The sequence below is a fragment of the Crinia signifera genome, chromosome 19 (genome assembly GCF_055691185.1).
Source record: "Crinia signifera chromosome 19, ASM5569118v1, whole genome shotgun sequence".
Classification (NCBI taxonomy): domain Eukaryota; kingdom Metazoa; phylum Chordata; class Amphibia; order Anura; family Myobatrachidae; genus Crinia; species Crinia signifera.
Window position 1 is genome coordinate 7889668 of NC_139226.1, and position 18406 is coordinate 7908073.

Sequence of the window (18406 nt, forward strand, 5' to 3'; positions counted from 1 at the left end):
TTAAGTCAGGTCGACCTTCCTGCCAGTCGACCTAGTGGGGTCGACCTAATGACTGTAGACCTAAGTTCATTCTAATAGATGACCACATCCCTATTTACTATTGGTAGTCACACCGTGAGGGCAGAGCCCCTGTGATTAGATTAGAAGGAGATGGGTTAGGACTTTCTGTGGGTTTCTCAGCACGCGGCTTCCGGAACACTAGAGGTAGAATGGCAGCAGAGACAGCGGGACCTTCTAGAGAGATCTGTGATGTGTCTACGTGTTGCCTGTACATAAGACTGACGGGTACTGCCTCCGGTCACCCCTTATTCCCCCCTTCTAAGCGCTGGGACACAATGTATTACAATAGAAGCAGTGACACAGACTGAACACAAAATAAAGAATTGACTGAGTGACTTGTGAGGAAAGCACCCACTAACCCACCCCCTCACTGACTGAACGGAAGGGTACTTGCAGCCTTCTTCCCTGCACTAGAAGTCTGCTGTGCGCAGGAAAATAGCTTCCCCCATGTATACTACCCGTCTATTGGGGTAGAATGCACAAGAAAAAAATAAAACCAGGCCAGCCATTAATGCACAGTAACACCACAGGTTGTAAGGATATCCCTGTGTGTGCGCAGACTGTAGAATCCAAAATGACTGAGGTAATATTGAAGTAACTTGCGCTTCAGCTGGATTATCCTTTACACCTGTCATGTTCAGGGACCTGAAGGACTGCGTTTAGGAACTGCTGCTATAACATCTCTCTCATCTGTCCGCTAGTAAACGGAGCAGTCGGCATGGATTGCAGCAGACATTTTATTTTATGTACATACAGTAAGTCTGTGGTAACAATTCCTTGTCGTACATAGCACTGGCCTGTGCGCACATTGTTACAGCTGCGTACACAATATAGCTTGTATGAAATATGCCACAGTCAACATCATAGTCGACATATGAAAGTGTCAACACATGGCGAGCGTAGCGTGCTTTGGGAAAGGACACAGTGCATACATTGTGGATCCATGTAATGAAATCTGCAAATGAACACAAACAAAAAAACCTCACACCGACCTAGACACTGTCCACCTTTTATACCAGGCAGAGGGAATCCTGAAACCACACATCCCAGCATGCACTGCCACAGTGTTACATTCCATGACAGCAAAACTGTAGCAAGGCATGCTGGGACTTGTGGTTTCCCAACAGCTGGAGCGCCACAGGTTGGCCCTGGCCGGCCCTAGACCATAACCTATATATAAAAAAGGGAACATAATGTGCAGCTATATGGCGAGAACGAGACCAAATTCAAAGAAAAATACAATAGTGAAACCGCCGGCGCATAGAGCTGATGCCCGTTTCAGTCAGACGGCGGCCATCTTAGAACACGACCGTAGACTGTTTTGTGAGTAGTAAAATCAGGTTATTAACATCCTCTTTTATGAGCTTGACCCTTCAGGGGGTAATATAATCATTTTTTCACCCACGCTCCCGTCACTAGAGGGTAACATCTGGCGGGCAGGGGTAACGGAGTGCCCATTACTTTTTGCGCATGCCAAGCCCAAATGAGTTGATTTTGGGAGTGTAAAACCCTTAATTTGGAGACGGAACAATCCCAGAATGCATCAGACCCTTCCGCAGCAGCTGCAGCGATGTGATTGGTTGGACATTACTTGAAGGAATGAACTCAATATTCCCAATTGTATTAGAGGATATAGGACAATTCCTGGCCCTTGCTGCTCCCCCAGCGGACGTCCTTGTACAGAAACGGCATCACCGGCCTTCGGTGTAAACTGCAAAGAAATGAGCTGAGCTCACAGACAAGGCCGTAGTCTAGGCCACGGGTAGATTCCAACATAACGTCCACAAATACACAAGGGTTGACACTGGAATTCGGCCTTACGTCCAAAGTCCAACCGGAGAGCAGAGGACGTGGAACGTGGGAGCAGTAGAGGAATCAGACACGGCGGTATCACCTAGAAATTCCATTAGTTACAGCGACACCCGCCCAACTCTACTGCACCAATATGGTGGCACTGCCGCACATACAGCCATCATTAGATTATATAGGACAAAGCACATCATAAATCCCGTATATACCTCTTCTGCCCACAATCCACGTATCTGCGTGAGCTCCCACGGACACACGGCTGGGAGGGTCACAATTTATCCTGTCCGCTACAAGCACCTTCCCATCGACCAAAACAGCCCAATGTATATGTAAAACTCAACTCCTGCTGCCCGACGCCCTCTGCAGCGCCGTGACCGCCACGGTCCATCGATCACGCCACTGACGGAGGGTTAGACCACCTCTCTGCTCCGATGGCAGACACTGCTGCGCCGGCTGCTCCCACCTGCGGAGAAGGAAAACCAAAAATCAGTCACACGGGCGAGAGATGGCCTAGAATGGGAGGAGCCGGTCAGCGTTCACACACAGGCTACGGTCACTGATTTATTATGGAAGAGAGGGGAACGCCAGCCGCAGAACTCATGTCTCTGGCACCAGGTACTCACCAGTCAGTGACGGTCGCCTGCACCTCCTTCCCGTATTCCTGGCTCTTCTCGCACTGCTCGATGAGGCGCTGGAGTACAGGGATCAGATGGTCCATTTGCTGAGCGTAGTGATCAGACAAGAGGCACAGAAGAGCTGTGGGGGATAAGGGAGGCAGTCAGAAACAAGCACACAAGGGGGAACGATTTGGGTGGAGGGGGCAGAGAATAGGCAGGGGACTGAAGAACAAAAAAGCTTTGTCTTCTACATTTATATTTTGCTGAGTTTGGCGGGGCAGCGGCTACCTGCTCACCAGGCTCCGAACCCTCGCAGCCCAGCCGTATTTCAGGTCCAGCGGGCGGTGAAAACGCCACGGATCAGGAATAACGCACTTACTGTCCGTGTCGGGAGTCTGGCTCTCGTGGATCTGCCTTTGGATCCTAGAAACCGCCTGGTTGCGGCCACAGAACTGAGCGCGCAGGAAACGCATCTGCTTCTTGATATCAGCGACGTGGCACAGAATGGTCTCCGGGGCCTGCAGGACAGACAAAGGCTCATTCAGAGATCTAGTATCTGTGGGCATCAGTGGGTCATGCTCAACGTGGTCATCAATGTCGGGCGACATCATGACCGATCCTCACGATGTATCGGGAAAACAGATAATTTTACTGATTTGTGCTGAAGCTGCAGTTACCGCATTTACCATCTACAAGACGTCTTAGATGGTAAAGTCGCAGCCGGAATATCTGACCAGATCCTGGACACGTTCCCTATATATTTGCGGACATTTACCGCAGATTAGTCATTATCATTAACCCTATAGACAGATCTTACCTTATACAGAGAGAGGCCAATGCTGGTGTAGATCCCCTTGTAGATGTTGTAGTACAGACCGTGCGAGTTGGAGACGCGGTTTATGGAGAGTTCCTGAGCTGGGACCAGGGTCACACTGTACCAGAAAACAGATCGTAGGGTTATAAATCAGGGCGTGGGGTAGTTACCGTAAGCTACAGGTGGGGGGTTCCAGGCGCCCCATATTAGAAGAAGTAGCTTAGATTTCTGGGAACTTTTGATGGAATAAAGATTATTTCTACCTTTTATTCTAAAACATTAACTTCAGTTTCTATACTCTACGTAACCCTCTAACTCTTCCGGGTCCCTTGCAGCGCAGTACTGGAAGAGAGACCCCTACAGGCCAGCTAGGGGATGGCAGGGATGCGCCACTGCGGTATTATATACAGTAATGTTCTCACCCGTCTGCGCACACTTTCTGCAGCGCTGGGAGGGAGACGGCGGAGAAGTGCTTCACGTCTTTCCTGATGGAGTCCTGGAGGCGCTGAGACTCCTGGGCGATCTCTGCCGGCCTCGGGAGCAGCTTGTCCTGCACATATTTTTGCACCTTGCAAGATTAAGAGAAATGAATCAGATCCCTCCTCCCTAGTGAGGGCCATAAATGTCTCCCAAAATCACATTATCAGCTGCTCTTCCAAAGTAGAATTAGATAACAATGTAGTTACGCATAGGTTTATGAAAAAAAAAATATTTGCAGACCCCCATACTGCCATATTTTTGAAAACATCTGGCCCAGGAGAGCAGGGCTACCGATCAAGCACGTCCAACCTTGGCCCTCCAGCTGTTGTAAAACTACACATCCCAGCATGCCTTGCCATGATGTTTGCATTTCCTAATAGCAAAACTGTGGCAAAGCATGCTGGGATGTGTAGTTTCACAACAGCTGGAGGGCCAAGGCCGGACATGTCCGATTTAGATCAACCCTTCATATCATAGAAGTGACTGATCGCCCCTTCACCCTCAGCCCCTGTAGTCTACGAGCTGCACTTTGCACATATTACCAGGAGTGGGATCCTTAAGATCCCTCCCCGGCAATGACCAGGAGTGGGATCCTTAAGATCCCTCCCCGGCAATGACCGTTCGTGCATTTGCAATGAGACCTAGAGCACTAGACAGACGCCCTGCGCTCATCCCTCTCCTGGCCCAATATCTGCCGGAACCGTGCTCGGCCTCACCTCCAAGCTGCTGCGGCAGATCTGCGATTTGGAGGAGGAGTTTCCCCTAATGAGCACCTGGATCTGCTTCTGCTTCTTCTCCTGCAAGACACAAACCAGAGAGGGTGAGGAGAGCGCCGCATCCACCCCCGACCATCATACGCCCACTGGCAGAGCGCAGCGCACACCAACCAGCAGAGCGCAGGATTCCTGGATGTTCCGCTGTTGCTGCTGGAGAACCTTCACTTCTTGCTTCCTTTCTGCCACCTCCGCCTGCAGCGCCCGGCATTCCCGCAGCAGAGCATCCTGACACCCATGCAGCAGAACCAGACGGAGCTCCGCGTCAAAGGCAGCCCTAACGAACACCCCAAGGGTGACAAGTTACACCCAGAACACAGGAAAAAGCGCAGCAAGTTTGTCATTTTAATGGGCATGATGCAAACTTTACTAGGGTGCAGTATATTGGTAAAGTCTGTAGATGGCGCTGCAATCCTTTATATGGATGCTGCAATGAGCCTGCACAGAGATCAGAGCTTTATGGGTGGAAAACGCATACCAAACAGTCTAGCACCACCTACAGTTTCTAAGGAGGTACTGCACGCAGCAGATGTAGCACCTCCTGTCTGATACATGCAATGGGTGATAATCGCAGCGCCCTGAGACAACCTGCCTGCCATCTGCACTACATACACATGGGGGCGCCACCAACACTGACCTGCTGAGCAGAGACGCTTCACTTCCATCCGACAGAGTCCCGTGTACCTCCTGTATCCTGGCGGCCAGCCGCTCCGAGAGCTCCCGCATCTCATGTTGTACCAGGCGCAGCTCAGACAGGAGCTTGATGGACTCCCCCCAACCCTCCTGGGGCGACAAGGGAGAAACCAGCGTTACTGCGGAGCTGCCAATCCCCTGTGCGCCATTGTATTCCCATCAACAAGCGCTGCCAGGGGGTCTACGCCTCAGGCTACCCGCATATTATACAGTATATTTATATACAGCAGTTTGGTTTTAGCTGCCCCCCACAGGTGGCAGCGTGGCACCACCCCTGGGACCCCAAGTGCCACCGGCGCAGATCACACACACACGCACGCACACACACCTGTATCAGGAATCGGTAGGAAGGGAGAACGCTCAGGGAATCGGAACGACCACAGAAAGACCTGAAACACACGCAAATAAAGGACGATAGCGAATCAGCAGAGAGCGGAGAACACTGACTCCGCCTCCAATAAGATGGCGGCACAGAGTGCGCTAATAGACCAACGCGCTCCTATAAGATCACCGTGCGCGTTTCGAGGTCTCCAAGACGTCTTTAGATCCTTGGGCATCACACGTGGTCTCGGACAGGCTGCAGGAAGTCTCTGTCGGGTCCACAACGAGAGAAGTCTGAAGATGTCTCATCTCCCGGGTGGTCTCTAGTGCGAGATGCTCCAGGGAGGAGATGATGTGGTTGGGTGGGTAAGAGCTCCAGACTTTCTGCAGAACAGAGAGAGATTTATCTGCACCGGAAGAGGATTAGTACATAGGAGAGAAACGTGTGAGCAGGTTGTGTAGTCTGTCCCCTGTATATATGTATGTATGTGTGTGTATGTGTGTGTGTGTGAGGATTAGTACATAGGAGAGAAACGTGTGAGCAGGTTATGTAGTCAGTCCCCTGTATATAAGAGGTTAGTAGCCTGTATCAGCGATATGTCACAGTATGCTGGGTATAGATGGTATAGGCTGGGCATTACTAGGGCAGCGTGCTGGGTACAGATGGTATAGGCTGTAAACATTATATACAAAGTCACTTGTCTCGTCCCAACCCTCATCTCACCTCCGCCATGCTCATCCATTGCTGGTGCGCCAGTGATCGTAGCTCCTCCCCTCCAGTGCTGCGGAGAGATGGGAGAGCACAGTGAGCATCACCTACATGTGGGAGTCTCTACAGCAGCACCAAGCAACTTCATTGGTGGCCAAAAGGGAAGGAAGCGTACAGACAGGAGTAGTGGATAGACGATATTCTCTATGCTTACAGTAACAAAGCTCATGGGGAGCAGTGAGACCAGACATGACTAGGAGAAGGAAGATCATCTCTACACTTACAGCATGGAGACCAGACATGACTAGTAGAAGTAAGATCATCTCTACTCTTACAGCAATAAGAATGGAGACCAGACATGACTAGTAGAAGGAAGATCATCTCTACTCTTACAGCATGGAGACCAGACATGACTAGCAGAAGAAAGTGAATCCCTACGCTTACAGCAATAAGAATGGAGACCAGACAGGACTAGCAGAAGGAAGATCATCTCTACACTTACAGCATGGAGACCAGACATGACTAGCAGAAGAAAGTGAATCCCTACGCTTACAGCAATAAGAATGGAGACCAGACAGGACTAGCAGAAGGAAGATCATCTCTACACTTACAGCATGGAGACCAGACATGACTAGCAGAAGAAAGTGAATCCCTACGCTTACAGCAATAAGAATGGAGACCAGACAGGACTAGCAGAAGGAAGATCATCTCTACACTTACAGCATGGAGACCAGACATGACTAGCAGAAGAAAGTGAATCCCTACGCTTACAGCAATAAGAATGGAGACCAGACATGACTAGCAGAAGGAAGATCATCTCTACACTTACAGCATGGAGACCAGACATGACTAGCAGAAGAAAGTGAATCCCTACGCTTACAGCAATAAGAATGGAGACCAGACAGGACTAGCAGAAGGAAGATCATCTCTACACTTACAGCAGGGAGACCAGACATGACTAGCAGAACAAAAGGAATCGCTAGACTTACAGAAGCGAGCCAGATATGGAGTCATCATAAAGAGACCGCAAGAACTTCATCCGCATCTGGCAGACGTCCCTCACATCTCTCTGGCAGGGGACAAGGACGTAGCATTATACGGAACAGGAAATGGTTATTACAATAAGCAGCGAGTTGCAGACATTTGCACATACCAGGATCTCGGGCTCTGAAAATGTCGCCATGGCTGAGCCTGCATCCAGCGCTGGGAAGATCAGCTCCCGCTGCGATGCTCTGCAGGAGTGAAGGACGAGCATGTTATGGCAGACAGACTGGCATCCTGCCCTCAGAGCAACACCGGCAGCAGGGGGCACCATCCGGCCTGTGCCAAGTACCGCACTCACCGGCTGACGTCCTGCAGCTGCTCGCAGCGATACTGTACCCGCGAGCTGCTCCCCCGCAGAACCTCGCACTCCTCCTCCCTCTTCTTATTGAAAGCGCGCAGCAGCAGCGAGCGGCGGCGGAAGTCCTGCGATTTCTCGTTGTTCAATTCTGATGGGAAATTACACAGAGCGCGACCATTACCTTGTGTATGAGCAGCGTCCATCCCATAGATAGTTATACCAACTGCCCCCTTGTGCCCAGCGGTTACCCTGGGAGACGACCTCCTTTTCTGCGCTGTGGATCTGCTCCTGCAGGTGCTGCAGTTCTGACCGCAGCTCCAGGATCTCCTGATACATCTGCTTCTTGTGCCGCTGTTCCTCCTCCTCTACGGAGCGCTGTGCCTGCCGACAGACGGGAGGAAGTCAGATTACACCACGGCATAGATCTGGATGGTACAGGACGCAGGCATCCTACCCACATGGCAGCATTAGGGAAGGGTTTAGGCTGCGGTTCGCGTGGAATCTGACCCAGAACACTAGCAAAATGGGACGTTGGACATGTCGTCAATCGACATTCCACATACTTCTTGTCGACATAATATGCAATACACAACTGGACACCCTCTACACCAGGCATGTCCAACCTGTAGCCCTACAGCTGTTGTGAAACTGCACATCATCTGGAGGGCCATAGGTTGGACATGCCTGCTTTACACCATAAAATGCATTAGCAGAACCTGTGGCACCCCAGCTGCGGAGGAACTAAACATCCCAGCATGCCCTGCCACAAATTTTCCATGAAGGCATGCTAAAATTGTGGTAGGGCATGCTGAGATGTGTAGTTCCCCAGCGACTGCACACATGACAAAGTACAGGAATGACCAGCACAGAACATGCTGCCCCAGGACAGACATCAGGAGTAGCCGGGTATCTGGTTACTCACCACAGAGTGCTGCAGCTGCTGGTACCTGCTCCAGAGTGAAGGAGGATACGCGGTAATGTATAATATAGAGAATATTATTGGCCTGCAGACTGAGGGTGCCGCGCATCTATGTGTGCCGTACTATGGGGGGCAAGCAGCAGCCCTGCTGGGGGGAGGAGTGTCCGCGCAGAGGGACAGCGGCGCCAGGGGGAGGAGGAGTGGCCGCGCAGAGGGGCAGCGGCCCCAGGGGGAGAAGTGTCTGTGCAAAGGGGCAGCTGCCCCAGGGGGAGAAGTGTCTGTGCAGAGGGCCAGCAGCCCCGAGGGGGGGGGCGGAGTGTCCGTGCAGAGGGCCAGCAGCCCCGGGGTGAGGAGTGACTGTTCAGAGGTGCAGCGGCCCAGCTGGGGGGAGGAGTGACCATGCAAAGGGACAGCGGCCCCAGGGGGAGGAGTGGCCATGCAGAGGGCCAGCAGCCCCGCCGGGAATGGGGGGGGGGGGGGGGGCAGAGTGACTGTTCAGAGGGGCAGCGGCCCAGCCGGGGGGCGGAGTGTCTGTATCTATAGAAGATGGATCAGCAAACTACTGCAGGAAGGATACCACATGAGATTGCCTTCTATGTTCCTCACAGTCCTGGAATATAAGAGACATTTCATGAAAACGGAATACAATGAGCCGCTGCTGTGCTCTAGTAGCTGCTGTGCTGTTCTATTCTGCATCATTATGAGTCTAGGGTGCTTTTCCACACACAGCTACAAAGTCTGGTGTAATAACTGCCACGCTGTGCTTTGCTACTTGAGATTATTGGCCTGTGTCAGCAACTCCTTTACCTACGCTGCAATGTTTAATAAACTATTAGCTATATATGCGTTGCAGAACTGCTGGGTCCCCGCAGGAACAGACTCACCTCTGGCTGCGCACGTGCCGGATCACATATTTCCAGATGTCAGCACACTGTCCTATGAACAGCCTGCAGGAGAGAGAACGTGGTATGAGATTTGGGGTGTACAGGGGAACACCTTGTGCCTGGCCGGGGCCTCCTCTCCTCACCTCTGCAGCATTTCCTCAGAGGGGGCTTTCTGCTGGGGGAGACCCATCTCCTCCACCACCCATTTCCGCAGCTCCTGGGCCAGGTTCCTCCGGTCCATCCCTGGGAAAACAAAGGGGAATATCAGGGAGCCGACGGGGTAGAACGCTGACTTATCTGTCAGATGCTCTGCGGGTGTGGAGTCCGCTGTGTATAAGATCAGACCGTGCACTTACAGTATATACAGGACACTTAGTTATGAGACGGCAAAAAGCTGAAACAACAAATCCTGGCACATTAGTTATTTCACATCAAACTCGGACACGGACGCCATTCACCAAACCAAACGCTCATAAATCCCTCTATTGGTACACAGCAAGTCCAACCCCATTGTGGCAAATTCAGGATTGCTGATCTGCTGTTCAGTGTGACTCTTCTCAATTTGCATCACCAGCAAACAGGATCCCAATACATGCACCCAGTGGTTTGTCAGGACTGGACATACATGCAGTATATGATATCCAGCTGCAGCAGGGAACAGTGCCACCAGCTGGCTGACATGGAATACTGCACCCCATTGCCCTGACTACAGAGTCGGTGCCGGCTCCCGGGCGGTACTCACCGCTAAATCCCCCGCCGGTGACTTCAGCCCGTTATCACCCGCCCGCAGGTTTAAGTTCTCCCGCCAGTCGCGATCTTTACGTGTCACCTCCGGCTACTTCAACGTTACGATAGCGCAGATCCACCACCAGGGGGAGCCCGCACAGCGCCACAGAGCCGGCGTCACCCGCTGCACTAGGCTATGGCTTTCGCCCATGTTGTGCGCGCCATCTAGTGGCCGGTAAGGAGAACTGCTAAGGAGAGCTGCGTGTGCTCTCGTTAAATAACGTTTCATTGGGTTTTCATTTGTTTCCTGCAGCAGAGAAAGGCGACAGTTTTCAAAAATGACATCAATTAAGTCGCACTAAACAAAAAAGTATTTCACAGACAAAATTTAACGGTACTTGTTTCCTAGCACGCGCGCCCATCGTATGCCATCTCATACCACTAATTAAGGTATGCAATGGGATGCGATGGGACCCGATTTTCGGGTCTTAGATTAATGCAGCCCACACACGCACCGTTCCAGCGTGCGTTGTGGGCTTAACTAGCACACATAGCATCGCATCGTATGCCTTGTGCATACGATGTGCATGCGATGCAATGCTGTGCTAGAAAAAGCTAGTACAAAAAGTATGTGCAGCACATACTTTTTGTACTGTACGATGAGGTGCCGCGGGAGCGCGCACCCCATCGTACAGCATCGCACCGCCGGCATCGACGCGTGTGTGGGCTGCATAAGACCCGCACTGTACAATTTTAATATTGCGTTGCATCGCATGCCATTACAATGGCATGCGATGCGATCAGACCCGATTTTTACATACATGTGAAGTAACCCGCTGCGCTCGCCACACTATATACAATCAACTCCACGCCGACATGGATATTGGGGGTATGAAAAGGTCGGAGGATGCGTACCTCCACGCTTCGGGTTAGCGTTGATAGTGGGGTGGCGTTAACAATGGGGGTGCATGATTAAAAATCGTGTCTGATCGCATCGCATGCGATTGGGTCACATGCGAAACAATCGAAACAATGGCAATAGAAACAATGGCAAAAGATTGCCATTCATGCAACAGTCATATTTGAACTAGCATCACTGTGATTAGTATACTGCTTTGTCTTAGGTAAAATTCCATTCATGCAACAGTCATATTTGAACTAGCATCACTGTGATTAGTATACTGCTTTGTCTTAGGTAAAATTCCATTCATGCAACAGTCATATTTGAACTAGCATCACTGTGATTAGTATACTGCTTTGTCTTAGGTAAAATTCCATTCATGCAACAGTCATATTTGAACTAGCGTCACTGTGATTAGTATACTGCTTTGTCTTAGGTAAAATTCCATTCATGCAACAGTCATATTTGAACTAGCATCACTGTGATTAGTATACTGCTTTGTCTTAGGTAAATGTACAAATTTCTTTTTAAAATTAGATAGTGACTTAAAATTGACTAGTGACTTGGACATGGTCTGTAACATCTCACCATTTGCTTATCTCAGTTTTATTGCTCACTTTCTCTAGTGGGAGAGGGGCATTGGGTGCGGTCTTAATTACTGAAGTTAGAAACAGCTTTTACAGACCTACTTATTAGAGTATAGGAGGCTGACTATAGAAATCTGGCTTTAGAAATATTGTCAGAATTCAAAGTAGGAAGATTCTAAGTAGGAATATACAACTGCATACTGTCAGCCTAGACTTAGCCTGGACTTAAACTGGACAGAAACTGAAGGAAACTACAATCAACATAAGTGCAACTCTTAACTGCTAAAACTTTGAATATTACTCTTTCTGCTTGCATATGCACTGTCTGTTTCAAAAATGCACAGCTGTACCTCTAATGACTTCACCTCTCCTGCTCTTCCATTGATAATAGGTGTCCCCCAACATTTAATTCTTGGCCCTCTTCTTCTCTATCTCTATATGTCCTCTCTGGGTGAGCTTATTTGCTCACTTAACTTCCACTACCACCTCTATGCAGGGCCGGCGCCACCACTAGGCAAATCTAGGCATTTGCCTAGGGCGCCGGCCACTGGAGGGCGGCATTTTGCCGCGGGGGTACCTGACTGTCCTGCGGCGCTGTGTAGTTAAAGCTTGCGGCGGCAGCGGGGAGTCCCTGCCGCGGGGGTACCTGACTGTCCTGCGGCGCTGTGTAGTTAAAGCTGGCGGCGGCGGCGGCAGCGGGGAGTCCCTGCCGCGGGGGTACCTGACTGTCCTGCGGCGCTGTGTAGTTAAAGCTGGCGGCGGCAGCGGGGAGTCCCTGCCGTCAATAAGAAGAAATAACCAGCGCTATCCGCCGGGCTATGCGGAAGCGCTTCTGTTGTGAAAACCCTGTCCCCCGCTGCCGCCGCCGCCAGCTTTAACTACACAGCGCCGCAGGACAGGTACCCCCCCCCCCCACCTCCCCCGGCACCGGGGCGCCCCCACCCCGACTCGCCTGGGGCGCTCAGGTGCCTTGTGCCGGCCCTGCCTCTATGCTGATAATACTAAAATCTACCGATCCTATCCTGATCTCTCTCCCTCTATCCTCACTCATATCTCCTACTGTCTCTCTGCTGTCTACTCTTGGATGACCCAGCGCTTTTTTAGACTTAAAATATCAAAGACTAAGCTGACCTCTTCCCACCCTCCTGCATAAAACCTGACCATCTCTCAACCTAACCTGTTTAAGCTCACTTCTCCCCCTTCTGTGTCACCCCTGTCTGTCTAACCCTCCCCTTTAGAATGTAAGCTCTCACGAGCAGGGCCCTCTCTCCTTATGTGCCTTTCTTAGAATATATAAACCTTTGCCACCCTGATAATTGCTTCAGTGTCCTGTCCCCTGGTGCAACAATCCGTATTTACCATGTACTTGTCCTAAACTGTCTTGTACTGTAATTTGTTATGTGTTTTTGATTATAACTATGCTCTGTAAAGCGCTGCGGAATCTGTGTGCGCTATATAAGAAACTGTTAATAAATAAATAAATAAAGATGAAAATCGTGGGCGCCATGCTAGGAAACAAGTACCTATTTAACTTTTGGCCATGCAGTAGTGCGTTAATGCTAAGCGAATTGTATTGATTTGAATTAGTATTTCTAGTTGAGCAAGAGTTAAATAGCCTTGGGTTATATATTTCACATTTGCAATTAAAGCACCATACACACTAAAGGCCCATACACACTGGGCGACTTTGAGCTGAAAGCTGCTCAAAACAGCAGGTTTGAGCAGCTTTCAGCTCAAAGCCGCCCAGTGTGTATGTCCCATCGATGAGCGGTGAGTGCTGCTGCGCGCTCCCGCATCATCACCGGGAAAGCCGTTCATCTGCTGGTTATACCAGCAGATGAGTGACTTTGAGGACGGCTTTGCATAGCGCTGCGCTATGCAACGCCGTCCTCCCCCCTCCGTCAGCACCGGGCAGGGGGGAAAGCCGCTCAGAGTGTATGCACTGAGCGGCTTTCCCCCCAGCGATGAACACAATCATCGCTGTCCATACACACTGGGCATAGTCGCCCAGTGTGTATGGACCTTAATCAATATTACAAATGATATTGCTTATTTTGGCCCCTCTGAGCATACCTCCCAACATCTGGGACCCCAGCAGCGGGACAGGGTGCCCCCATATTTTTGGGGGCATGGGCCCCCATTTTCCGCCGCGGTGGGGGCATGCCCAGCAGCTCTGTGAGTTGCTGGCCAGCCCCTCTGCCCACAGCGTCTATTCATGGACTACAGGGGGGACTCCCAACTGCCCTCCCCCTCCCACCGCAGGACACTGCCAGCAGCGGGAGGGACGCAGGAATGTCCCAAAATATTGGGACATTCCCGCGATAAGCTCTCTCTGAGCGATATAGTTTGATTTATCAATTAGGGGCCCATTTATCATTTAGTATGTGCGCCTAAATCCCAGAAAACAACCGTGCGGAGATTCCAGCAGTGCAGGAATATATGATCCCCCTGCTCCGCTGCCGACCGCATCCCCCATAGGTTACTATGGGGGTATCAACATCAGGCAGCATCGCAGTGGGTCCCTGGGCTACCGCCATTCTTAGCCTATGGGCTACAGATCGCACTGCCACCAGGCCTGTGGGGTCGGCGCGGGGTCAGTGCGAAACAGAATGGGGGAAGTGTGGGTGGGAATGTGTTTGCACGCACCTTTGGTGCAGAAGAGGGCACATGGTCTCAAAGAGAGACAGTGAGAGGGAGGGGGAGAGAGAGAGAGAGAGAGAGAGAGACAGACAGATGAGGGGGAGGGAGAGATGGTGAGAGATAGAGAGAGCCAGGGAGGGGGAGAGAGATATATATGGTTGGGGGGGGGGGGTAAGAGAGGAAGAGAAAGAGAGAAACAGAGGAAGAGAAAGGAGTTGGGGAGGAAGAGAAAGGCGTGGAGAAGGAGATGGGTGGCAGAGTGACAGAGAAGGAGAGGGGGACAGAGAGATAGGGAGAGAGAGAGTGAAACGGGTGGACTTGGAGGCGGGGCCCGGAGCACCAAGCAGGGAAGTGTGTTATACACAAGGGCCTGATGCACTGCACTGCGTTATGTCCTTGTACACGCCAGTACTGTAACACACACAGCCGGGTAGCATATAGAATCTATATATAGATTCTATATGCAATGAAATGAAATTCCAAGGGTTAACGAACAGTCACGCTGCCAAGACACAGCTGGGCATGCATATAGATTCTCCATTACCCCCAGGAATTTCGCTTTTACCCCTGTTCTCCGACCACTGATCTCTAGTCTTCCTGAGAGGCTGTTTTAGAAGGCACCTTGCCACGTCCAATTTTAAATTGACAAAATATGCCCAAGCCTTAAGGCAGCACCGTGCTACTGCAATGCCCTCTTTGCCATCCCCATCAGCAGACCTTACAGACCATGTCAATAAGTTGACAGTTTGGCATTGACAAAAGGTTGACATGAACTAGGTCGATAATGGCAAAAGGTTGACATGCGTTTTCATGGTGTCAATGTTGACATTTGAGGAGGGTAAAGCATGAAAAAGTCATGGGGTAAAACTAAGAAAAATCACGTCGACTTTTTGTCACTGTCGGCTTAGTCTATAGAGAGCTTCTGCCAATGTTGAACCATTGACTGTTGAGGTAGACATTGATTAATCCCTGTCCAGCGGGTGGGAAAAATGACGCTTAGCAATCACCACGGGTGAAATTATGCTCCGCAATAGAGAGGGGAAAGCGGAGAAGCCCAGCATCTCTGTAAGCACTTGGCACCTCCTCAAGGATGACACAATCGAGGCCATAACCAGGGGCAACGCAGGATTTTCAGAAGGGGGTTTCCAGAGGGGCGGAGCAAAGCACGGAGATGGACACTTAGGTGACTCAGTATATGCTGGGTCAGTTACAGTATTATAGATAGACCAAATGAATAGCGTTTTGTAGTCCTGGCACTCACTGCATATGTAAGTACAATGGGTCTGGTGCCTTCCGTGGAGCCCTCCGGGCAAACAGCCTGGGAAGATCCTGTAATATAGGTCGGTGCGGCGGCACTCAGTCACAATAGAAACTTGACAGACAGCCTATTCAGACGCCAACGTTTCAATATTTATTCATATTTTCGTCAGGGCAGCTACGACGAAAATATGAATAAATATTGAAACGTTGGCATCTGAATAGGCTGTCTGTCAAGTTTCTATTGTGACTGAGTGCCGCCGCACCGACCTATATAGACCAAATGTATATAAATAATAATAATATATGTATATATACACACACACACACACACACACACATACATAACAGCAGTGTAGACCCCTGGGCATAGCAATGTATTGGGGCCCCTACCTATCCTCCAGCGGTAGGGGTGGGGGGTGCTATGAGCGGAAGCTTTGATGTCCCGCGGGTGGTAGGGGGAATTATATCAAACGCTCAGCATGTAGGGCCTGGATCAGTAATTTCCACTAATTACCCCTTTACTGCACAGATGGTGGGAGATGGCGTGGGAGAAGGGGGTATTGGGCTGAATGAAGGGGCCCTGATACATAACTTCCAGGGTGGTAGAGGATGTTTAATATGCAGAGGAGGGGTGTATAGTGGAGTGGGCTTATTATTCATAATTTTCTGGTGGGAGGACAGCTTGCTTGACTGCAGATATCTCCAGTTCCCAGAAATAGATTTCTTAGCTTTTAATGGAATTACAAACTAGAGAATCCCACCTACCAAATGGTATTGGGGACTAGGGGATCAGAATTCAGGAGGCAGAGTAATCTGCCAATGAGGATATAAAACTACATACCAGGTGTGTGGAGGTGGAGCAGTAACCAGCTGCTCGAAGGCTGATATCTCTGGTTCTGGGACCAATAGAGACAAGCTACTAGAGTCCATCAAAGGGGGAGAGTCCCAGCTTTTGGAATATACCCTCAGAAAAACTCTACGTCAGACAGAACCTGAAATATCTGACTGGGAAGAGCACTGCTTTGAAGTCAGATATCTCCGGTTCCCCAGGGCCGATTTTTTAAATTCTTGTACCCATGGAAAGAGGGGACCCTCAGCTTTCATATTACGGCCCTCATATTCCTGGGGGGGGGGGTTCTGGGTACTCAGAAACCCCCCCTGCGTGCGCTACTGATACCAACAGATATCAATACAATAATCCAATTTGTTCCAAACACACCAGAGCAAGTCTTTGTCAACGCTCACAATAGCTGCTCTGCTTCCGATCATTTACGGTAGAGACTAGAACCACTTCAGTTTTGATTACAGGATGTGATGTTCAGTGAGGGCGGAAGTTGTTAGATGCCTTCACGTTTTGTATTTTATCTGTAATTCACGTAGGTGTAGGTTATTTTGTTTTATTTTAGCTGCATTGTACCCACGCCACAGATTTATATTACCCCTCCAGGTATACGTGGACCCAGGGCATGATGGGAAAATTGTCAAAACTGAAGGGGATCTAGACATTACCTTTCTTTTTTTTTTCTGGCTTCGCCTCCCTCACACACGGAACCGGAAGCTGCACACTGCGGACCGCCCACCAACGTCTCCACTGACAGCCGCCTTCTCCAATCAGTGGCCAGGTATCCTGACTGGCAGCTGCGTCTCCCTGTCAGCATTGCTATGGATACCGGCTCGTGCCGGCCCTTAGTTCCCACGTGACCACTTCCCCCGGCACCCTCTGGTTACCGTAGTAACGGCCCTGACACAGTGCAGTCTCCATCTTATCCATTCCATCCTCTGTAACCCCCAATAATGTATATACCCACCCTGTGCCAGCCCCAGTGATCCCCAGTATACCCTCATCCAGTGCCAGCCTCAGTGATCCCCAGTATACCCTCATCCAGTGCCAGCCTCAGTGACCCCCAGTATACCCTCATCCAGTGCCAGCCTCAGTGACCCCCAGTATACCCTCATCCAGTGCCAGCCTCAGTGACCCCCAGTATACCCTCATCGTGTGCCAGCCCCAGTGACTCCCAGTATAACCTCATCCAGTGCCAGCCCCAGTGACCCCCAGTATACCCTCATCCTGTGCCAGCCTCAGTGACCCCCTGTATACCCTCATCCAGTGCCAGCCTCAGTGACCCCCAGTATACCCTCATCGTGTGCCAGCCCCAGTGACTCCCAGTATAACCTCATCCAGTGCCAGCCTCAGTGACCCCCAGTATAACCTCATCCAGTGCCAGCCTCAGTGACCCCAGTATACCCTCATCCAGTACCAGCCTCAGTGACCCCCAGTATAACCTCATCCAGTGCCAGCCTGTGACCCCCTGTATACCCTCATCCAGTGCCAGCCTTAGTGACCCCCAGTATAACCTCATCCAGTGCCAGCCTCAGTGACCCCAGTATACCCTCATCCAGTACCAGCCTCAGTGACCCCCAGTATAACCTCATCCTGTGCCAGCCTCAGTGACCCCCTGTATACCCTCATCCAGTGCCAGCCTCAGTGACCCCCAGTATACCCTCATCGTGTGCCAGCCCCAGTGACTCCCAGTATAACCTCATCCAGTGCCAGCCTCAGTGACCCCCAGTATAACCTCATCCAGTGCCAGCCTCAGTGACCCCCTGTATACCCTCATCCAGTACCAGCCTCAGTGACCCCCAGTATAACCTCATCCAGTGCCAGCCTCAGTGACCCCCAGTATACCCTCATCCAGTGCCAGCCCTAGTGACCCCCAGTATAACCTCATCCAGTGCCAGCCTCAGTGACCCCCAGTATACACCCGCCCTGTGCCATCCTCAGTGACCCCCAGTATACACCCGCCCTGTGCCATCCCCAGTGACCCCCAGTATACACCCGTCCTGTGCCATCCTCAGTGACCCCCAGATTTA

At 50.9% G+C, this 18406-nt stretch overlaps 1 protein-coding gene across 2 annotated transcripts; it reads right to left on the reverse strand.

Moving 5' to 3' along the window:
• Nucleotides 1-272: 272 nt before the first annotated feature.
• Nucleotides 273-10317, reverse strand: LOC146042044 (HAUS augmin-like complex subunit 5). Of its 2 annotated transcripts, none has more exons than XM_083161950.1 (20): nt 10164-10317; nt 9565-9664; nt 9422-9484; nt 9115-9147; nt 8541-8565; nt 7867-7999; nt 7619-7766; nt 7430-7508; nt 7266-7345; nt 6292-6349; nt 5758-5951; nt 5575-5635; nt 5191-5336; nt 4668-4830; nt 4497-4577; nt 3723-3868; nt 3304-3418; nt 2866-3004; nt 2493-2625; nt 273-2332 (listed from the first exon to the last, which is right to left on the reverse strand). In XM_083161950.1, exons 2-20 carry the CDS (start codon nt 9660-9662, stop codon nt 2206-2208), a joined length of 2022 nt encoding a protein of 673 aa, XP_083018076.1. In that variant the 5' UTR covers nt 9663-9664; nt 10164-10317; the 3' UTR covers nt 273-2205. The 2 variants fall into 2 exon arrangements, with proteins under 2 accessions (XP_083018076.1, XP_083018077.1); XM_083161951.1 differs by lacking the exon at nt 10164-10317 and adding an exon at nt 9778-10006.
• Nucleotides 10318-18406: the final 8089 nt, after the last annotated feature.